This window comes from Ammospiza nelsoni, chromosome 1 (assembly GCF_027579445.1).
Source record: "Ammospiza nelsoni isolate bAmmNel1 chromosome 1, bAmmNel1.pri, whole genome shotgun sequence".
NCBI classification, from domain to species: Eukaryota; Metazoa; Chordata; class Aves; order Passeriformes; family Passerellidae; genus Ammospiza; species Ammospiza nelsoni.
Genome location: NC_080633.1, coordinates 116,494,359 through 116,518,802, shown reverse-complemented (window position 1 = coordinate 116,518,802; position 24,444 = coordinate 116,494,359). Strand labels below are relative to the sequence as shown.

The 24,444-nt window shown below is 37.9% G+C and overlaps 1 protein-coding gene across 2 annotated transcripts in view; it reads left to right on the top strand.

Moving 5' to 3' along the window:
• The window catches only part of TOX (thymocyte selection associated high mobility group box), a 218,237-nt gene that overhangs the window by 115,719 nt on the left and 78,074 nt on the right, over nt 1-24,444 (top strand). For both annotated transcript variants that reach the window (XM_059488752.1, XM_059488743.1), the window contains exon 3: nt 13,940-14,182. In XM_059488752.1, the coding sequence (XP_059344735.1) occupies nt 13,940-14,182 (243 nt within the window). The remainder of the gene's footprint in view (nt 1-13,939; nt 14,183-24,444) is intronic.

The following is a 24,444-nucleotide window of genomic DNA, read 5'->3' as shown; positions in this document are numbered from 1 at the left end:
GAATCAAGAAAAGGCTTACAGGCTTAAAATCTGACCATGGCAAAACTGAACTCTGGGATGTCTGGCTCCCAGGTGGAGTTCAAAACCCAAAGGCAACTTCTGTCTTTTGCTGGGGGGAACCCATGTGGCAAGAAGCAGCTCAATTGCCAGGCAGAGTGTTTTAAGTTGTTACCAAGCGTGCACCAGTCAAACAGCCTTCTGTGCCTGGTTGAGAGTAGCTGTCAGCCTTGGGCTGTCACAACCTCCTTTCCCTTTCGTGGATTTTCTCCTGGTGCTTACACTGTGGCAGTGGTTTTAAGTGAATATACAGAATCATAGAATGGGCTGGGTTGGAATGGACCTTAAAGATCATCCAGTTCCTTCCACCAGGTCATGGGCAGGGAACCTTCCGCTTGTCCTGGTTACTCAGAGCCCCACTCAGCCTGGCCTTGAAAACTTCCAAATATGGGAACTCCACAACCTCTCTGGGCAGCCTGTGCCAGCGCCTCACCCCCCTTGTAGCAAAGAGCTTCTTTCTAATGTCTGATCTAAACCTATCTTCCTGCAGCTTAAGGCCATTCCTCCCTGACCTACCACTGCAGGCCATGGTGAAAAGTTCCTCTCCAGCTTGCTTGCTGGCTCCCTTTAGGTACTGGAAAACTCTCTAAGATCTCCCTGGAGCCTTCTCTTTTCCAAGCTGAACAACCCCAGCATTTTTAGCCTGCCTTCTTGCCTTCACAGAAGAGGTGTTCCAGCTCTGTGTGGGCTGGAGCATATGTGAAAGGCTGTAATAATAACAGTATTTGAAAAAAAAAAAAAAAAAAAAAAAAAGAGAGACAAAACAACTTCTCTGAGAACAGGAATATGAGGTGTGATGGAAACCTGTCTCTTATGTTTCATCAAGAACTTACGACTGTGAGAGGAGCCTTCCCAAACCTGTTCCTGACATAGACAGCTGCTAGTTGTTCCTCAAAGGAGCAAAACAACTCTTCATTGGCAGTGTCTGTGAGGTCTTCACTGACTGTAATGGGGTGTGTTCCTTTCTTGGGCATAAGCATTTGGTGGTTGGCCAAAACTCGTGAACTGACTACCATTTTAAAATCCAGTCTGGTGGTTAAAACTGGAAAAAATACAGTATTTCCTGCTCTGAAAACAAAGCATGAAAGACTGTGTAACTTACAGGGCTAGGGAGAGGAACAGTAAAGGATGCAATTATATTTTCTGACCATAGCTTTAGGACTGTTTGTTCATTTTCCTGTCACTGTTAGTGGATGTAAAACACATAATGCCATAAAAAGAGAGGAGGAAATGTTCTCTCTCAGATGACAGCATAGTTACTCTAATCATAATTTTGTCCTATGTCTATTTTGCACCTGTGCTCATGAGTCTTGCCATTGCATGACCTCAGTGTGAGGAATGCAGGCTCTTTCCCACCCTTAATAACCTGGCTGTTCCCTCACAAGATCAGAGATAGGGGTTGAATGCTGTCATAATGAGAAGTGAGTAAATTACTCTGCTTTTCTCGATGCATTCACATCTGCTAACTAAAATATGAATCCCACATGTAAGGACATACACAGTCCTATAGAAACTTTTATTGAAGCTCTGGTCATGCTGAGTCAGACATGAGCATCATTTTTTAATTTCAGAGTCTGGCATAACTTATTTGGGAAGTGGGCTGGCAGACTGAGTCATTGTATGTAACACCAAGGGGTTTCCACTTGCCTGTCCTCAGGATTAGGTGACCATAGGGGCAGACCTGCTGCAGTCCAGATACATGCTGACAAGCACCTCGGTTCTTCTGTTTGCTCCAAAGTGTTCCTATCCAGAAAAACATCACCTTATATTATTTTACAGGTTTTAATCAATTTATCCCCCTTAGGCTAACATAAATAAAAGCTCAGGCATTAGACAGGAAAAAATATAGTTTTGTTCCTTTTGCTGTATAACATCAAACATCTGCATAGTTTGGTAATCCAAGACAAGTTGCCTCACAGCATCCCTCAACAATAATTATCATTTCTGTTCAATTTTCAAATCAGTACATGCTTTGGGACTTACAGACCAAGTTGCTAAGTAGCAACATATGGCTCACTACTGTTCCTGTGATGTTGCTGCAAGCAAATAGCATAATTCTATACTTGAAATGATTTTAACAGAAAGCCAGTGCTGGAACTGAGCCAGAAGAGTAAGTATACAGTAAAAATTAATGATATTCTTTTAAAGCATCCCAAAAGGCTGTTTGGCAATGTTGTCTCTGTGTACATTTTATATATATGTGTAAGTACTGCATTTTTGGTTACAATATATGTGATACAGGACTCTACACTGAAGGCATCTCCTAAATTAGTTATGCCAGCCATATTAACAAACATACACAGTAAAACTGTGACATTTTCACTACTAATTGCACTTGGATCTGAAATAATTTATCATTTTGAACTAAAACTATGCCAACTGATCTGCATTTGAGATTCCCACCAATTATTGTTTTCTCCCCATACCTATAATTGAAACCTTGGACATGAATTACTCTTTATGTTATTCCTCCTCCTGTAATTTGTGGGCCCCACAGAGCACAGTATAAAATTATATTGCTTATTTTACATTTCTTCCTAGTCACAATATGGAATGTAATTCAGGACTCTTGCACAAAGCTTTAACACATTTGTAGCCTTCCTGAGGCCTGATAAATGTTAAGGTTAATGAGTGCCGCTGCCAAATTCCCTGCAAAGTCCAAAGGGAGGGGATGAGAACAGCCCTGGAGCTGATGATTTGGGCAGTACCCCTGTTGTCCCACTGGGAAGAAAAGATCTGAGGCAGAGGAAGGAATACTGATTGCTCAGAGGTGGTATTTTCCTGTTTCCCAGAGCTATGCCAGGGAGATCTATCTAAAATATATCTGCATGCTCTTTGATAGAGGGGGCATGATGGGTATCAAAACTGTTTTGTCCTATACATGTACAGGGTGAAATAGGATGGATTGACATCGAAAAGAGAGATTTTTCATATTAATGTTGCCTTATGCTCATGGCCCTACACATAGCCCTCTTGTATTTTTTACATTTTTATACCATAATTTCTTAGATTATTCATGACATAACTATGGCTCATGTGAAGTAGGGATGGATAAATGCTACCTAATAGCTTCCCTCTCTTGCTCTATGTTGCTCCTTCCCTGTAGGTAGGCTAGAATTCCAGGGTACTGCCAGAAGACACAGCTCTTCAGTCTTGTTGCCTGCAACAGTCTCCATCAGCAGAGCAAGGCAGGAGTTGGCTGCCTTGAAAATGATTCACATGGAGAATCATTTCATGGTCCAATGTAGTCCCATGGGTACACTCTACCCTGTCCTGAAGTCTAGCACAATCCTGCCCAAAAGTTGGAAAGCTTTTGCTTTGGAAAAGCTCATTATTTGAGAGTGAAAAGACAATGCTACCTGGGCAGCCTGCTGGCTGGCTGCAGTCCAGGGCTGTTTTGGACCATGTTCCACCTCCCTCTTCCTGATCCACCATCTTTTCATTTCAAAAATAGGTTATCAACAGAAGAGAGTCTACTTCTTGGTCCTCCATTTCTCTGAAGTGATCTCTAAATGTCACATTAAAACAAAAAAAGGACATAGCTTAAAATGGCCTCAGGGAAAGAAAAATACCAGGCAAGCCTTTCAGATCCTGAATGAGCAGCTACAGGTAGATATAATTTTACCCTGCCTTTCACTTTTGAGTAAAACATAGTTTTTTAATATTATCTTAACATCAGGCAGAATCTAGAAAGAACAGAGTTCCTGATAAAAATACACCAACAGTTGCATTAACAAGGCTATGTATTTATAGATATTCATATTTAGAATCATAGAATGGTTTGAATTGGAAGGCATCTTTGAAGATCATTTAGTCCAGTTCCCTGCCATGAGCAGTTACATCTTTCACTAAATCAGATTGCTCCAAGTCTCATCCAACATGACCTTGAAAACTTCCAGTGATGGGGCACACACAAATTCTCTGCACAATCTCTTACAGTGTCACATCACCCTCACAGTAAAGAATTTTTTCCTGTGTCCAGTCTAAATCTGTCCTCTGTTTAAAACTGTTGCTGTTTGTCCTGACACTACAGGGTTTGGTATAGGGTCTTTCTCCATCTTTCTTAAGCCCCATTATGTACTGAAAGGTGTTATCAGGTCTCCTTAGAATGTCCTGCAGGCTGAGCAACCCCAGCTCAGCCTTTCATCATAGGAGAAGTGCTTCAGCCCTTGGACCTCTGTGGTCTTCTCCAGACCCAAACTGACAAGTTCATGTTTTCCTGTGCTGCCGACCCCAAAGCTGGATGCAGAACTCCAGGTGGCATCTCCCAAAAGCAGAGCAGGCAGAATCCCCTCCCTCATCCTGCTGGCCATGCTGCTTTTGATGCAGCCCAGAACAAGGTTGGCTTTCTGGACTGCAAGCACATTGCCAGCTTATGTCCGACTTGTCATCCCTCAGTGTCCCCAAACCCTTCTCCACAGGGATGTGTTGTATTATGTATGAATGTCTTTAGCTTTAATGCAAAGTGTATGAACATGTACTGTGTACATATTTAAGGATATTTTTTTGTAATTAAAGGCCTCAACTTTTATAAAAATATAAGTCAGAATTAGGGCCTATTGGCTGGAATTTAGGAGCTTTAACAAATTTCACTTTAAAGATGTAACTCAGGTGAAATACCTTTACCCTTTTTTACTGAAATTAATTTTAGTCAGTTATGTTCAGTAGGTGTGGAACTTGTACTCTGACCAGAAGAAGAAATGTATACAACCTACTTATCCCTGAAAAATGAGTTACTTAAGCATGCCTTAACTTAATGCATCTTTCATTTAATGCCTATTCTATAGCACATGCTATAAAAACTCTAAAGAGGGCAAAATCTAGTCCCTAAGGATCCTAAGCAAACATCCCCATAATTACAGTTGTGTAAACAAAAGTGTCCCTTTCTAGCCTTCAAAAATCATTAACGTGGATCTGTAAAATTGAGATCGTATCAGAAACCTCAGCAAGTATAACAAATCTTTCAGCATTCTATTTGTCTTCTGGCTGTAAAATCTTGCACTTATATTTTCTTTGCAGCCATGTGGGCAGAAAACTTTTTAATGAAACACGTTTGGAGGGTAATTGCATAGCTACAGAATTTTGGGATTTAGAAGTAAATGTCAGATACTTCTAGAGTAATGCTAAAATTGTGAACTTGGCCCTGCTGAATGTACAGTGATTCTGTGCATCAAATAAAAGTATTTTTCTCAAGAGTTGCACGAGAGGGAACTGAAGTAAACATTGCATCTTGTCTTAGCTGTGGCATCAGGATGACAGCAACTTCAGTGATAGGCCCACAATAAATCAATAAAGTAAAAACAACAAAAGCTATTATTTTACCATGAAAAAGGTAAACAGAAAATCAATCATCAAATGATGAATTCTCTGTCCAAAAGCCAGAGGTATTTTTTCACAAATCACAAGAGAAAAAACACTGTCTTTTGCTGTGCATGTCATGAGACAACTTTCTGTTTAATGAGCAGCCAGTATAAAATATCCTTCAAAATGTTTCCCTCTGCTCCTCCAAGTACAACTTTTTTAGCATGTGAAAACAGATTACAGACATCATATATTTTAGTTATGTAGTTTCCTTTCCAGGAAACGTTACAGGTCAGCAGCGTGGATGAATTATGGGATGTAACCATGGGAAATGTTAAAGGCAGTATTTTTCATCTGAGCTTCACATAAAATGAACCTTTTTCGGTCCATAAAACGTCTGGAAGAATTACGTGAATTTGAACTACAAATTAGACCAATTACTATTATACTGTCCCTTTTGGCAAAGGCTGCCACAGTGGAGTCAGTTTGACCTGCTGACCCCTGACCGAATAAACCGATAAGATGCCAGTCTTTGATTAATCTAGTTAGTTTTACAAAATCTGGCATCTCAACAAGCCCTAACTAGTTACTCAAACCAGTCTTCAATGTAACATTCAAATGATCACTCCGTGGAGTCCCAGAGGTATTCATTACAGACAAAATTGCTCTTGTTGCCTCACATACAAGCTGAGTTTTCAATGGGAAATGAAAGGCTGCCTGGAAAAATAGGCCACCTAATTAAGTTAAACTACTCTAGCATTTGGCTTGACATCTTCATTACTCAAAATTAAAAAGATGCTTCACTTGAGCATGCAAGTTACTATTGTTTATGTTGTTTTCCTCTTAAATTGGCTTCTTACATGGAAGTCTGTTTTTCAGAATTATATCTTGTAATAGCTTGCATATTTCTTGCAGTTTATAAAAATGTCTTAATAGGTACTATGCTGCTGATAGTTTGTATGGCATCAGTAGGATTGAACTTATTACTGGGGTCCCAGCAGTCCCAAGCTTACATGACACTTTATTAAAAGAGGGCCAGATCCTGCCACTTTTACTTGCTTAAATGATCTGTACTGGTTCATATACCGAGCACTTCCTTGGCCTTTTTACTGATAAGCGCTAGGTCCAAAATCCAGGTGTGAAAGCCAGGGGGACCACTGGTAGGAATTGGGAGCTTTGATCTGCCTCATCTTTCAGCTTTTCCTGTGATTGGCACAGGACTAAACAAAAGTTACATCATAATCACAAAGAATAGCCATGCCTCTGTTTTGATCCTCCTTTTCTCAAGTGGTGACATTTTACATTAAATCAGATTTTTTTTCTGGCTATTTCATCAGTCATTCAGGAGAAGTGTAGCACAGGTAGGACCCATTCTCCTTTTGAATAGTGAGAAGCAAGCCATTGTTTCTGAGCTTTTCTAAGGAAAGAAAAGAGAAAGTAGGAGAAAAAAATCATGAACAAAAAAATAAAAGGATCCTTTGTCCTTCATCATTGTGTGCCCTGAGTACAATATTGTTTCATCTTTTGGTGTCTATCTCAGAAGGGATATGGAAATTTAGACAGAATATATGCCCCCTAAACAAATATACTTAAATGTAAATCTGTACTACTGCTATTTTAAGAGTGTTTAAAAATGTAAACATGTGAAGAGCACACTGTCTTGATTGCTGGTTTAGAGTCTATGCTATGATGCTAATGAGGCTTCTGACAGGTTAAATGTGGTGTATCATCTATATTTTCAGGCAGCACAATTTCTGAAGATGTGACTTCTATTTTTTTTTCAGTTCAATTCTGCTTATTAAATATGTATATTGCTAGTTTTATTACCCAGAGCTTTGTACTGAGCATAATTTAGGTATGTTTTGCAGACAGAATCTCTAAAAAGTTTTTATATCCAATATGCTTTTTATCTCTAGTTGACAAAGAATATTTAGTGCACGTAGTAACTGATTTATGGAAGTATGTCTTGTAGTGCTGAGTTCAAGATTATACCATACATGATGCTGCCTGTATTGTAGTACAGACCAAAGTTTTCAAATAGGACCGTTACCTTAAAAATTTTAGCTTTCATTAAAATGCAGTAGAAGTAATAGTAGTAGTAGTAGTAGTAGAAGTATAGTAGTAATAGAATTAATAAAAACAAAAATAATAACAAGAATAATATTGATAGTAGTGGTAGTGTAGTAGTTGTAGTAGTAGTAGACATTGTGGGAGAGAAAATACCTTTCTTTTCAGGAGAGAGGGGTGACAAGGGTGTTGGACAGTGACCGCACTTGGATCCCCACTGGGGACATGCTAAGGAAGGTGAAAGATTGTCACAGGTTAAAGGGACAAGACTCCACTTTGGGTGCTAAGGATGCTCCATTTGTGCCTAAACCTCTTGTATATTCTTGAGGAACTGCTTTGGTCAGTTGGTCAGTAGTTCATAAAAGACTTGTTCTTTTCTTTAAATTTTATTCAAAAGTTCTAAATAGCAAAAAGTGCACCGCTGTGTTCTTGTCTGAAGGGAAGTTTAACTGCTCCAATAACGTTATTGGTGTTTGCAGGCCCCAGATCCTTTAGCCTCTTATAATATTTGTGCTCCTACTTATTGTCATCTTTAAACTGTGTTTCAATTTAAAGCCTCCATTGAAAACATATTTCCCAACAAACTGCTACACTAGAGGCATACAATTAATGAAATTAATGAAAAGACTCAAGAGTGAAATCTTAAAAACAGTTTGTTGTTTTACATAGTTATGTACACCTTGAAAATTATGATTGTTTAAAATTAATAATATAATTGTCAGCACATTCTCTTTCTTGAAAACAGAATTCATCTGGTACAGGAAAATTAATGTTTTGCCTGGGGCTTTGGCCTTTAACTAATGCAAATTAGAGAAATTGATTAACACAATACAAAAAAGTTATACCTTCCCCTGTAATACATTTTTGATAGCTGTGGCTTGATAAATTAGTATATTGTGTGTTTTTAAATGAATATGATTTATTGCTGTTGTCTACCATATGAAGAAACACAAAAAAAATTGTTTTCAGGATCATTGACTTGAACATATCAATGGCACTGTTGGACAATTCTTGCTGAGTGTTAAGATGATTTATGTAACAGACCGAAGGTTTCCACAGTAATGCATTATAGTCTCAAGCTATCAAGCCTTGTTCATGCAGAGACAAAAGCAGCTAAAAAACACTTGCTTCTGAAGGTCTTCCATTTAGAAATTAGAGATAAGGTTGGTCCTATTAAAACTCCTGGAAGTATCCACTGTCAAATATATTATCCTAACTCAAATTTGTATAAGGTACGTGGCTGTTTTTCCCCTTCTAATGAGCTCATTGTTTTTACATTACTCTCGATTCATAAGTATTTCAGTTATGTAACAACGTGTTCAATAATAGAAGAGGAGACAGCCTGAAGCATGTATCTTTCAAAAACTGGCATCTTTCCACAGTTCAGACGCAGAAGCCTTGGTGCAAATGAAAAATTAAGACACGCTCTACATAGTTGGCAGAACCATTCATATCATTTAAATTAAATATCTATAGGCAAATTCCCAATTTTTAAGGAACTGTTGCTAATATGAGATTCTGTTGAGTAAATGCATGATGACTGATGCAACCACTGAGCAGACTTGCTTAGGGAATGTTGTCTTCTGGGCTGTCATATATGAACATTACTGCTCTTTCCAGAGGGATTTACACTGGATGTTTGAAAGCTTGCCGCTTCCTGTGGTCAGTCTGTTTGAGCCTTCTCCTTTGATTTTCCTTCTTTGATCACTTCTTAAAGTTCTATTGAAATTATTTTGAAACATAAGTCAGTTTTGCTGGCCAATATGCAGTTTTCACTGTAGAGTACTTAAGGAAAGGGGCTGTATTTGTATCTCCTGCCAGCATTTCCCTTTTTTTCCTAATGAGTAACCTCAAAAGTAAATACTAGATTTTTTTTTGTATCTGTGTTATCAGCACAGCTGGATGCATAGCCATAATTTGAGTTATGTGTTGCCAAAGTAAAGAACTGATTCCTGACATACGCTTCCTCTCAGTGTCCCAGTTTTTCCCCTCCTTCCATAGCTTGTTGCTGGATTTGACCAGGCTAATTGGCTTAAAAAGTAAATTTTACAGGACCAATGGGGTCTTTTTCAGAAACAAAAGCTTGGGTTTGTGTTGGACAGTGAGTCAGGTTTCAGTGTTCATATCATTTTTATTCTGGCAAGCTTTTCTCATAAAATGATATGCCAAGGTAGCATATAGATAAGGCTCCTCATCTCAGAGTGGGCATATCAATCATCTGTTTTATGGAGTTTACATAATTTCAAGCAGAAATGTCACAAATATTTAGCCAGAAACATAAAATATAGTCCTCTAAATTTGGGAAGACATTCTTAATTCAAAAATCATCCTTAACATTGTTAGAAGGTAGCTCAAATGTAAGGATAATCAGTTCTGAGGTTCCCACTGTGTAGATTCCATCTGAACTAGACTGAAATCTGTTTATAATAAAATGCTCTTTAGAATAAAGAAAAATTTAAGCCTGTATCTGTTAAGTGCTGTGCAATTGGTTTAATGGTGTTAATTTGCAGAGGGTTTTTTCTCTGGAATGCAATAAAGGCCTAGGAAACTCCCCTAAACTGAAGAGCTGATTAACACCTCTTTCTCTACTATAGTCTTGAAAGTGAAACCACCAGCAAAGTTCCTAGTGGAAAAGTGGTAAAGAAAATAAAGAATTTCTGCTACTTTTGTTTGCTTGTTTGTTTGGGAGTTTTGGGTTTGTTTTTTTTCTGTTATTCAAAAGTGAAAAGGTGATCTTGCTGATGTTTCTGTGACTGGTAGAATAAAAAGGAGCTATTCCATGTCTCTCTGAACAGAGCAAGTCCTGCTGATAGGAAAACCAGCCATGAAGGAAAAAGCCTTGGAGTGGAAGGGAAAGACCCTAACTTTCCCCATCCCCAAGAAAAACCTAGCAGAAGTGAAAGTACGGGCCACACTTTATTATGAATACATAGGAGCTATACTTATGACTTGTGGTTGGGTACAGGGGGTACAGCCTTCCCTGATGCTCTGGATGCTAGATAACTGCTTTAATTAGAAATTTCAGATAAACAGCTTGTGTTGGAAGAAATGGTGCTCTAAGGAAGCCCAGAGGCTGGGGCAGGATGATAGCTGGTCTGGGAGTGGGAGTTCTTGCTGCAGGGTTAAGCTTGAGACTGCCTTTTTGGTAAATTTCCCTAAAGTTTCTCTTTACAGAAGAAGGTGACAATACAACATTCCAGGAGAGCCCATTGCCAGCAGTGGATCAGTTGCATCAAGGGGACCCCAGATGGTTACTAAAATAGGTTTTCCAATGGCAAGGAGAGAGGTGGCAGGAAAGTAGGAGTGAATGCTTGAAGCTTGTAGCTGCTATTCACAGGACAAGCACATGTCCCATTCCTCGTGCCTTTCCTCCAGGCACAGTTGCAACAGCCTTGTTCCTGGGATATGTTGGGTTTGCTGCAGATATATCTAGGAATTTTGGGGTTCATATGCCAGTGTGCTAAGTCATTACAAGCATCTGAACCAAGCTCCTGGACGAGACAAATGCATACCAGCAAATCACTGTTGAAGTAACTTCCCTGAGGAAGTTATGTCTATATGCATTACATGCACACAATACTGAGCATGGAAATATCAAATTGGCTGAAAATGTAAGGTCAGTAGGGTGCTCTGCAAATGATTTTGAATTTCTGTCCATAGCATTAGCATAAACTTTGATTCTGCCTAGCTTTACTGAAATAGTACTATAGCTTGTCTTAAGAAAAAATTAAAAATAGAGAAACATAGGAGATACTTAATTTGAATTATATATTATTTGGTGTGTCATTACAGCTTTTGCTATTCTAATCCTACTTTTAGGTGTAGTGAATAGTGATATTGTAGGTGATGTGGGATCAAATACACTCTTAAATGGTTCACAAGCAGCAACCATTGTGTGGTTTTTTTGGTAATTAATCAGAGAACAAGAATTTATTTAAAATTCTTAATCCATATATTATATATAACATTATTATATACCTGTACATGACACACCTTGGATTGTGGAGCTGCTAGTGCTTTATACTTCCTTCTTAATAAGCAAAATTAGTGTCCTACTGGCAGTTAATTGATTCCACCATTTTTGAAGTATTACTGGTTAAAGAAACATTTGAAACACAAAAAATCAAAAGTAAGGCCTGGTCCATCCATATGTGACATGCAAAAAGAGGTGTAAAAATAAGCAGATATGCTAAGTGCCTCCAATATCCTGTCAATATTTGATTTAGGAATATTTGCTTTTAGAAGCAAACTGAAGTCTCACAGGACAGTGCAAGAGAGAGAAAATAGATGTTAATACTTTCTACCTGCAAAATCAGGGGAGAGAAAACTCTTTTGAGGCCTTTAGTCTTTTGGGACATTAGAAAAGACACTGTTGAACATAAATGTCCTCTTTTCACAGCTAATGAATCCCTCCTGGAAGCTGTAGGCTACATGGATCCAAGCTCACCAGGATTACAGTTACCAAATCTAAGTGTACCTGCAGGGAAAGCACTGGTCCAGGAGAGCATTATGGATGTTATCCCTTCCTTCATTTCTCTTCTTTGCTGTTTAGTTATTGTGGTATTAGGTCTTAAACTCACTTTAGACACCTTTCCCTTCATCATGGATTTTATATAATAGTAATTAGGAACTAGCTAGTGTATGCATTGTCCCTAATACTTTTATTTGGTAAAATAAAATTTACAAAATTTGCAAAATTTATACATTGCTATTGAGTAAATGTGGTGTTCTCTTTACCATGTTTAAGCCTTCTCTCCATTTATTGAGGGTCTATTTTACTGTATTTCTCCTTGGAGAAATGGCTGCATCATGGCTTGTAGAAGTGGGGGCAAATGCAACTTACAGAGGTCAGTAGACTTGCACCAGCTTGCCATTAAGAGGAAAGCAGAGGCAGAGGGAGAGCAAACTCCTGTGCTGAGGGTGAAACACAGCTGTAATACATGGATAGAGTCAAAGTCCTCACACATAATAGTGATGATATCACTGTCAAACCCTGTTCTGTTGTTTTCATTTTTGGGGATTTTACTTTGGTCTTTCCAATCTAGACTTCCTCTTCTATTTTATACTATTTGGTAAAGAGATTAAAACCTTTTTGGGAAAAAAACAAAGTAGCCAAAACCATGGCAATGTGCATTAGAGGAGGTTTATCTGTGTTCACCAGCTCACTGAAGACATTTAATATGGTTTGGTTTTGGTCTGATTGAAGTTTATACATGCTTGTACAGAGGAGAGTAACCTCAGGCATCAGGAGGACATTATTACTATGATGACTAATGAAAAATCCCTTTGTTATAATTGGCCATTGATTCTCCCCTTGTCCTTCTGCATGAATTCATACACTGTATTATCCTCCATTTGGAAACTCATATTGGGGAAAACATTTTCTTCCAATAGCTGCTCTTTGAAATTGTGCCCTCATGCTCATCCTTTCTGGTGTTACTTTTCAGAAGCAGAATGTATTTTGAATCCTTGCATTTCCAGAATTAACAAAAGCAGCACTCGGAGCAGGACTGCTGTGCTGAAGAGGGGCAGGAAGGGTGGGAGTAGTCACTGTGCTATAAATCTCCTGACTGTGGGCATGGGATGTGCAAAGACTGATCACTTTGCAAAGGAGTTGGCTGTTCTCAGAAAAGCAGAGCAGGCTTTCAGGCTGAGCCATTGCAGCTGATCTCTTTAACCCTTTATTATGCTCACCTTTTCCTTTTTAGAAATGTGCATATACCCACCCTATCCCACAAATGAGCCTACCTGCTGTACAAAACCTGTAGATAAATGATAGCAATTATCCACCTTGGTGCATTACTCTGACTTTGCCTGTGGCTTTTCCTTGGATCAGATTGAATTGGATGACAATGGCAGCAGGCAACAAAAGACTAACAGTTGTTTGGTGTAGTTACTAATTCAGATAACTGACAAAATGTATGTATAATTCGGGTTATAGATTAAGAAAGAAAAACAAATGATGTTTTAAAAAACTTCAAATGCATTTTTATAAATACAAAGCATACTCATACTGAGTATGTACTGTTTCTTTTTCTTTCTAGCTGAGTAAATGCATGGCACTCCCATATGTATAAAAGTCGTATCTTTCTTCAGTATGTAATTCTTGGTCTGAGTAGCAGGAAGTAAAATGAACGATTTTGTGCCGATATTAATTTTATAAATTGCATTCCCTTTTCCACAATTCCCATGAAAAAGGTATTCAGCTAGATGAACACTCTCAGAAAATTTTAATAGGACCCTTGAAATCTATGTGAGTTCACCTTCTTTTAAAAAATATTTCTAAGGGAAAATTATCATAGATTCTTATGCCTTAGAGGCATTTTTTCCTCCATACATAATGGTGAGACTTCACTTGTATAATATATAGGTCTTGAAAATATTCTTTATTAAATTGTAGATTGTGTTTAGAAGTATGTGAGTTTGGCTCTTTTTTTTTTTATTTTATTATTGATCAGTGCTCATATGATATTCATAGCAATTGCTGTTTGTTGGTTTGTTTCTTTTTTTCCAGTCTTTTCCTGGCCCAAGTCTCGAAAGTGAAGATTTTAACATACCTCCTATAACTCCTCCATCATTGCCTGACCACTCCCTGGTGCACTTGAATGAGATAGAGTCCGGGTACCACTCTCTGTGTCATCCCATGAACCACAATGGCCTCCTTCCCTTCCACCCTCAAAACATGGATCTACCTGAAATTACAGTTTCCAACATGCTTGGCCAAGACGGGACACTGCTTTCCAATTCCCTCTCTGTGGTAAGCACTTTTCTTCTTTCCCTTCTGTTCTGTTTCAAGTGAAAAATCATGGAAATACAGATCTGTTTGAAATCCTTCAAGGGGGCCAACACCTGCCCCACTCAAATCTCAAATTTTGGAGTGTCCTGGCCTGACTCTGGGTGTTACATTGCATTCCCTGTGTCAAATCCTCTGCCTGGCTGAGGTGAAGGGGAATTTTCAGCCGAGTTCCTCAAAGCCAGAGTGATACCTTCCACCACCTTGGGCAGAAGGTTATCCTTTACAGGGATGTAAATAATGACAGAAAGAGGCTGAAGGTTCTGACTTCTGCTGGAGCAGGGTTTGGATCCAGATGGCTGTTGTTCTGTATTTGTCTGATGAGGCTCTTACCATTCTCATTTGCATGTGCTGAGAGATGTACAAAAATTTAATATCTCCTTTCTTGTTTACCGCACGTTTGGAAAACAGCAAATGTTATTTCTGATTCTAGGCCAAATCTTACAGCCTTTTTACAGTTCCCAGTCCTTAGCCAGCCAGAATCCAATTGAAATGACTGGACAACTTGCTTATAAAGTCTGTCAGATAGTCATTATGGTCATAATCTTGTGAAGCCTGATACTATAAATCACTTATTTGAATGTTAAATTGCTTGCAACAACTGCAGAGCTACTGTACATGTTACATTTTCAAGTGGGCTCTCCAATTCATTAGTATACTTCTTGCATAGAAGCTCCAGACAAGATTATTTCACATTGATACACAATTTTAACCCAAAGAGTTAAAAATCCCATGAAAGAGGTTGGAGCCTGACATTGTGTGTATCCCACGGCACTTCAAGCACTAGGTGGGCTAAATGGGCTGCCCAGGAGCTGCAGATCCCAACAGCCAAAGATAAGAATCTATTGTTCGTAGAGATAAAGGGTCTGGGCTTCTCACCAAAAGTTCTGCACTTAGTGACTGAGGCTGTTTAGGCTTTCCAGCTTGCTAGCTCCCCACCACATTATCTGAAAAACACAAATCAGTCCTGGGAGCCCGAGAGCTGACACAACACGTGGATGTTTGGGTGGTCAGGGATCCAGGTTCAGCTCCCATCAGCCCCTCTGGGGCTCAGACCCAGGGGCGATGGTGGCTGGAAAAGACTTGGTTTACAACAAAAATCTGCTTTGTCACATTGCTTCGTTGCAACTTAATTAAAATAAAGCTTCCTTGATTTTGAGGAGCTCTGCATTCCCTCTGAGGATATCCAAAAAAGCATAGGGGCACAAGTATTGGCTTCTTATATGTTGCACAGTTGTTATTGATTTAATAGGATGTTGCACACTTCGTATTTGAGGTCAGAATCTGACCCCAGGGTTATGTTCAATAATGGGAGGAGTGGAGGAGAGGCAGATTTATATAGAGAAATAGAAATATGCTCTATGGAAAGAGCCTATATTTTCCTTGCTTGTCTGCAAAGCTGATGGCATGCATTAAAGAGCTTGAGTGAAATCTAGTGTGGGGTTCTGAGAATCAGAGCTATGAAAGGACTTGGAAAAGTAAGAGAAATGCTTGACACTCTAGTCAAGACAGGCAGTATTTCATTGAATTGACCTCTTTTGAGCCATGGTTATGGCTCAGAACTATGCATTCTTTTAAGCTGTGATGTTTCACATTAACCTTTTGCAACAAGGTCTGAACAAAGGGCCTTGAGAGTCTGTAGATCATCGCAGTGAATAATCGCATTGAGGGAAAATACAAAAAAGTTGAATAATATAGCGAGGCAATTTTGCCGTTGGAACTTAGTGAAGATCGGAAGAGATGAAAAATCAGATGTCAAGAAAATATGTGCTGAATTTTGACAATAATGTCTGAGGATTTGTTCAATAAATAAAGCATGATCCTTGGAGTGTCATGTGCAAAGTCAGCTGTTACCCTAACTTGCATGCCCTTTTTGCACAGGAGCACCTCTTACCTAGCAATAGTTTGAACTCCAGCTGTCTTGTCTGTGCAGGGGGTGAAGCTACAGCTCGTGTCAGTACAAACTGGTACAATGTTAACACCTCCATTTCATACAGCTCAAATGCTGTTTGGCAGTATTGCTCCTCTGATTTGAATTTGATAACTTGAGAGAAATTAACTTGAGGGAAGTAATTTAACTCTTCAGTGAATTCAGTGACTTCTTCAGTTAATAGAATGACCCCATTGTTCTTTTGGCTTAGCATTGATGAAGAAAAACAGGGGATTTTGTAGAGTTAACATTCTTTACTTAGTTTTGAATCTTTATAATCCAGAACATTTAACTTTTTTTTTCAATATGACTCTTTTCTTGTGGTATTACTCATCTCCAAGTTTCCTTTTTACTATCTCATCAAACTCTGATCCATTTAGCAAGTTCTTGTCTAAATCACTCCTATATTGCCTCATATAGAACATAATTTATAAGTTTCTCCAATCTATCTAAACCCTTGGTTCCACATAATTTCTGGTATATCAAGTACTGTTTAGTGTACTTGGAAAACATGTGTCTCACTTCATTTTTCAGGGCACTAATGGGTATTTTTAGAAAAAATATTCTTGGAAGCAAATCTGTTGGCTGTTCTCTGTCCCTAATTAATTTCATATCTTCAGCAAATTTTACTTATGTTGGGACAAATTCAGCTGCATTGCAATGTGCCTCTAATAGAATTTGGTTATTTTATTTTATTTAAACATCCTTCTTTTTAGCTAGTTTTTAACCTGTGTTGGTATTTTAGCAATAATACCTTCTATTTTATCTGTGTTAGAACTAGTGAGTTTTTCAGTTTGTGTTCTTATAGACAAAACATTACTTAATGCTAGCCAAATGTGAGAAAGCAATATCAGTGAGCTCAGAAACAGTTAGAAAATAGTTCATACACTAAGTATAGTGTTTTTCTTCCATCTCAACTACCAGGTGTTTTCACATGAGGATTTCTGTGATTTTGGACAGATTGAAAACTGAGGATGTACCCTTCCTAAAACCCCTTCAAATCTCCCCCCATCAGAAGTCCCTATTTCATACTGTGCAGTACTCCCTCCAAGCTGCAGATAGAATCCCTTTCAGTAAGGATGGCAGGATTTACCCCAATCTCTCTAAGAATTCTCCTCTGCAGAAGTGCTTAAATACACACAATAAGAGCCCACTACCAGCTCAGTGAATTCATACTAGGGATTGGCTTCTTACAGAATCTTACACTGTGGGAATTCTTTCTAAAAATTTTTTTGCAGTGCTGGGAGATGAAAATTTCTCATTGCCATTGACAGTGTCTTAAATTTGGAATTAATCTTCTTTGAAGTTTTTTTGATTGATTGGACTTTCATACTGCATGCCAACTATTTAAAAAAAGAAATCAAACAACAAAACCACTAAAATTTTTCCTTCTCATTATTCTGCTGTCAGTTCACATATTTACTTCTATGTTTGTGTATTTCTGCATTCTTAGCTGACATACAGAATATACACATGCACATGCATGTTAATTTCTACCATGCTGTCACATACAGATTTCTTTAGGGGCTCATTATGTCTGGATATCAGGGCTTCAGAAATCTACAGAATTTGTGCAGAATGTGAGTCAGGGTGGTATTAACCCACAGTCCAGCCCCATCATGGGAGCCCTTAAAATCCTCCTTCAAAATGGATATGACTTCTATTCCTGCTTCTTAATTGGATGCAATTTGATATAGATAGAAGTGTTTTTTAATGAAAATGTACTTATGATCCTGTTAACATGTTTGCTTCTATATAATGGAATAGGGATCCCTTTCTGGTTTCCTACCAGTTGAAGACTCTGTGGGTTTGGTTAGATCCCAGCTGGGGCTTGACCTGCCAGCCTTTTTCTGTTGATGTGAGTTTTCCTGAAATATCCCAAAGGATATTTTCAAGGACCACAAGAATTACCCTTCTAAAATTTGCAAAAACTGCATGTTGTGTGAGAATTTGGATGTTTTAGATGTGTTCTATAAAATGGGTTTTTCTATGTATCAATAAAATTATAGACATTCTAGCTTCTTTAGTGTATCCTATAGATAGTTGGTTTTTCTGCAAGAAACCAGAGTTAAAAACTGCAGTGCTGTTTTTACATAGTTGGAAAAAAACCCCAACCTATTTTTGGAATGCTTTCATTTGTAATCTTGTGCTGATCTTTTTGAACATGTTGCTCATGATGGTATACCACAGAAAATTTACAAGAAATAAATAGAAGATTTAAATTTCTTGAAATGCTTCAATTTTCTGGGTTTTAAGTTTAAAGTGAAAAATATGTTAAAAGACAATAAAATCAGAGGTTTGATTTCCCAAATGCTCTACTTGTGCTGGCAACAAAAGCCAGCATAATGTATATACTTAGGTTTATTGTCATTTTTATTATGCAGTCAAGGCACACTTTGAATTCAAAGGCTACTGTACAACTGTTTTGACAACCACCACATCAGTAGGTAATGTGCAGGACATATGAAACTGAAGCAAAAATGTTTCTTTAGGTCTATAGGGAGTGCAGTACATCAAGGAATTCAGATATATTAGAGCAGCATGAATTTCTAATATGTTGCTCTTATGGAAAAGACCACTGGCATATTGAATAATGCTGCTTTCAAAGCAGAGCAGAAAATGTGATTACAGACAATTTCAATGTTGTTTTTAAAATAAATATTTTTGAAATCTTGAGGTGTTTTATTTCGTGTAATGCATAAAATATGTAACAGTGTGCTAGAGCTAAAGATCTTCTAGGTCACGGAAGAGTAGATGATGTCAGCTATAATTATTCAAATGTGGAATAATAGAAGCATTAGTTTAAAATAAAATGCATGTCACAAAGGCCTATGTCCTTATATAAAAAAAAAGCAATAAAAAGCTGCTTTTTTTCACACTTAGACAGAAGAATAAAGGCAATGAATAATTATTTAATATTATGCCCCAATTCATCAAAGCCTGAGTAATTACATTATACTTTTTCATGAATTATATTTTTAGTTATGCAACCCATGAGAGATTAATATCTTAAACAAAATGTGGCATTGTATAACAAGGAAGAAAGCAGACATCTATTTTTTATTTTTTGCCATTTTTAATCTCAGGTAGAATGAAGTTAGTATTCCTTATTCACAGTACAGTTGCTAATAAATGCAATAAAGGAGACTGTTGTTGTATCTGGGATGCATTTAAGAGATTTTGTTTTACTGGTTTCATGCATGTTAGTTTAAATTCAGTGTTCATGACTCATCTTGAGGCTGACCTATACAGCTGATTCTTTTTTCTTGCACCTTTAAGTGTCAGTGGAAACTACTGAGTCAAACAGAAATTCATTATTTCTGATAAACAAGATGAATGACTTTCATAACAAAAAAAAAAAAAAGAGAGAGATTTGTGTCTCCTAACCTAAGTGTTGAGATTTGAATCATGTTTGGATACTTTTTTCTAGCTTGTATTACATGCCAGTGGTAGCAGATTCATTTTGTCTCTGGTGAATACTTCCCATTTGTGCCTCATTACCAGTCTCTGGTTTTCAGTTTACATCAAAATTTACTGTTATGCTACACAGACCTGCTGCTACCCCAAATTTTATTGCAGTGAGTTATTGCCATCAGAACCACCAAATCCTAAAGCTAAGGTCATAGAACATCTTGTGTTAAAGTTGCTTGTTTTTTTTCTTATTAAGCAACTTTGTATTCTTCTTTTCCCTAAGAAAAAGAAGCAAAAAAACCAAAACGACAACAACAACAACAAAATGACAAAAAATAAAACCCACCATGTTTTCTGAGTAGGTTTTTTTTGTTTTTTTGGTTTTTTTTTTACTGAAATAAGCCTTGCATGGAAAAAGGTTACAATAGTTAATGTATGTTTTGTCAAACACCCTGATCAGCTCATGTCCATCAGCATAACCTTATTGTCTCTACTAGAATTATGACTACTTATTCCATCAAGGACTCTGAGACATAATTTTTATCTTTCCTTTCTTCTGATGTCTGCTCTACTCTTTTGTCATCAGACAACACAAAGGATATGTACAGGAGCTGATTAAGATGTTATTTTATCAAGGTTTCATAAATACCTGAATATTGCATATCTGCTACTACAAGGCTCTTTACTGTGCTACAAGAAACTTTTGATGTCAGAAATTACAGCTGTATAAAATCAGAGTGAAACAAAGCATGCATTTTGAGCTGTGATAGAGATATGCCATTTAGCTATAGTGTACCGTGGCAGGCGGCTGATTCTCTGTGCCTCATGATTAAATTCAAGTGGGATAACTCTCAAAAAAGATGTCCTCTATCTGGGACTGGACTTACAGACCTCACACTGCAGCAGCAGGACCAGAACCTTCCCATGGCTCACCTTGTCCCTGGGGCCTTCTCAGCAAAAAACATCGGTCCGTGCATTCGCAGAAGGGGCAACATTGCTGGCACCACCTCAGCTGGCAGCACCTCTGCAGCTTTTGCCTCCCAAGAGAACATCAGCAGAGTAAAAGAGAGCACTCTGTGGATGCAGGCCACTGATGGACCCCACCTTCTTCAGGTCAGCTAGGACAAGAATTCCTGTGAAAGTATTTGTGGAGCATTTTTTTCTGACTCTTCAGTATGGGTTGTGCTCTCAGTCTCTAAGTACTAAGGGCTTGCCTCAAAGATAGATCAAGTAAATATTTGCACATTACTGTAGGAAAATATTTGTACACCAATGACCTGGACTCTTTTTAGAATAATTTCAGGTCTCATTTTTAAAATTGAAAATGAAGCTGTTGATTTACTGTCAGTTGGGAAACACAGCATCCTGCTTATTTGAGTGTGGTTTTTGAGAATCCATGGGGCTCACATATTTCACAAACTCAAGTCAGAAAACAACTTCAGTATAATTTAGAGAAGAAATAACAAGGTGTCATCTATCTTATTTTTGAAAACATCCTTCTATAGAAAATACTTTGGTGACCTTTTTCACAGTGGTTACCCATTGTCTGATAGGAATCTATTTTGCTACATATAAAAAGTAAGAAAAATAAGTTTAGTTGTATTAATTTTTTACTTGGACTTTAACCAGATAGACGCAGGCTAAGACCAGATCAATGTGGTGCAGAGAGAAAGACTTCAGTTGTGGGTGGTAGATTATACAACACCTCACATGTGAAGTACTCACAGGAGTGATTAATGCATAAGCAGCATCATAGCTGCAAGTGTCAAACAAAACAGATAATAGAGTATGCAAATAGAGGAAACATAACTCTCAGAAAATGTCAGAAAATCAGGGGCTTCAGCAGCAGAGATTGTTGACTTTAATCTGCTGCTTTTAACATTGCATGTAGTTGTCGAGAACAGCATGATAATGAAATGTTTCTGAAGACTCACACTTTGGCAAAAAAAATCTTAGTGATCTTAAGTCCTGGAAATGGAATAGAAGTGAAATGTCTTTCTCAAAAACTGTGAACATGCTTCTATGAAGACAAAAAGGAAGGAGAAGCCCACAGTGCAGATGAAAGAGAGGGCTTTGTGCATCAGGTGGAGTAGCCTCTATTTCCACCTGTTTCAACATTTAAATGCATGAATTTGCATTCCTTGAAACTCAAAAGCAGCTGAGAAGACTGCACATCCCTCGTGGATTTGAGCTGCATTCACCATCTCATCCTGTTTTGTTCAGTACTAGAAAGGTGTGTGGACAAAAGCAGCCCCTTTACAGAATGTTCTGTCTTAACTCTGGATGCCACGTGCACGCTGGAAACTCATCTGTGTCACCTGCTAGAGTGTGAATTCTTCTCCTTAAAACTTATATATAGAGTCATAGATGTTTAGCAATTTTTTTTTCTTCATTTTGAGGTGAAAAGCCCATTCTTGACTTTCCAAGTTGAAGGAATTTAAATGGTCCAATTAATAATCTCAGGGGGTTTTTATCTGTTTTTGTGATTTTTACAGAGTTTTAAGTATCATTGTTTGAGTTTACCAGTGACTTTTTACATGAGGAATGGAAGAAAAATATTCTACATGGTTGTGTTTTGAGATTTGAAGAAAAAATCAGAAGTGAAAAATAACTATTTTGTTATTTTTATCCCTTCTTCTTTCACAAGGCAATTAAGAAATGCTAAAAGTGTAAAGACGTCTACTCTTCCCTAGTCCTTTTAATAACATAAAGATTCATTTTAGATGGATGTTTGCCCCTCTGTTCCCCCTTCCACCTCCTCTTCATTTGTACAAAGCCTGTTCTATGTAAATTCCACGTTGGGATTGCCTGTGGGCAGTGTGTAAAATCTTTAACCTCCACTGCTCCTGTGATGCTGCACTTCAGGCACATGCAGGTGACCCAGGATCTTTGTAGCCTCACTCACACACCTTGAACTGCACTTTTGGCACATTGTACATGCTGATGCCTCTGTATTTGTACACTAAAGATATGAAAATGAATTTCCTTAAGTCATTTTCTGTGCATATCATGGATGGATGCAGTCAGAAAAAAGGACTTAAGTTACAGAGTGGCAGCAGGAAGCATTATGGAAAGAGGAACACCTCTAAGGTGTGCCTGTGCATATCTTTCAGCTACAAAATCCCCACAATGAATGAAATTTCACTTTATCTTACATATTATCAGGATGTATCCAAAATGCCTCTTTCAACCAACATGCAGGGACATAAAAAAGTGGAAGGAGATGTTATAGGTCATGATGGGCACTCTGTGTGCCTGCCCTGACCCAGAGTTGGACTGCAGTGCTCAGAGTACATGCACACATACATATCTATACCTGGACACACTATACACATATATATGAACACCTATATGTCTGTAAGTGTGTACCTCACTGTTAATCACTGAAGCCCTCTGCTGGAATGGGAGTGTAGCAGACAGGATGTAGCATCTGCAACATCCCCCCTCTCCTCAGGTTGTGGATCCATGGTGTTGCTAAACAGAGACTGAAACTAGGGCCAAATTATTGAACTAGATTCAACGGATTTAATTAATGTGCTGCACATGGCTGCATTATACAATATTTTTACCAAATTCCTGAGTTATAGGGGAGGTTACAGTGCCTGAAAGTAACTTTGATAATGTGTACTTTTGCTAATTGAGTTAATGAAGGAAGTAGCCTAGTTGCTAAAGTGTGACATGACATACCTAATGGGTAACAAAATGAAACAAGATTAAACAACTTCCTATCACATCTTTCAAATTCTGCTTCCAGACAGTAACAATATTGGGTTATAGGTACCTTAACTTCATCCTTACAAAAATGAACTAAACTGAAAAAAAATTTTAAACTAGATATTCTGGTCCATTAACCAAAAAAAGGCCTGCTTGTAGTGTATTTACAGGATCAGGCCACAGTTGAGAATGCAATGCTTTTTTATTTGGAGATGCAACTTCCTTCTAATACACTTTAAGATTACTTTCATTCACACATAAAGAATTTCAGAGATTAACTCAGTAAATAAGCTTTAGTTTCTAAGACATGCCTTAATACTCAAGTGTGGAATCTCATTTTAATTAATTTTATGATGCTCCCTTTTCTTATGTGGGAGCATAAAAACTGTTTAGTGGAATAGGCTTGGTCCTTATCTGGTTATCCTTATCTGCAGTTTAAGTTACCTGACAGAAAGTATACAATGTAAAATAACTTGTTAAAAGTTATCTTTTGTACAACTGACAGCATTTGAAAAATAATGCCAATAGCACTCTGCTCTTCTGAAGCACCTTTCTTGTGTCTTGAAGTGCTTTGCAGTCACTAATTAGCTGAGAAGGTAGTTTACTCCTAACAGTGCAAGTAGATGTTCACAATATCAGTCCCTCCTATCTGTCAAGTACTATACTGTAGGAGAGAAAACCACTTACTTTATTTAAAAGCTAGCAAAATTTAATTCACCATATTCAAAGACAAATGAATCCTAAATTGAATAAGAAAGGTCTTAAAGGAGGAGGATGAAAATGACTACGTAGGGGGACTTGTAATAATGAAAGTGTTACCAGGAGCTAATTTCATGTTTGATGCTCAGTAACACTAAGGTGGTTAGCAGTGTGGTGAGAGTCAGCTTTCAATATTAGAACTAGCAGATGTCCTCACATGTAATAAAAGCAGGACTTAACTGCCATGTGCTGCACATCTAGTATAAAGTTTTTACAGTGACTGCATATTAGGGTAGCTGAGACTTTTAAGCTCTTAAGCAACCTGGAAGTGATACAGCAACCTTATTTAAGAGATGTGAAAAAGACGCAGGCATTGCTTTGCTTGTCCTCGAAATGCAGTCAGCTCTGGGGAGAAGTGCAGTATCTGTTTAACCACAGAGTGTGATGCTCCACTGCCCCAGATCTCCAGCCC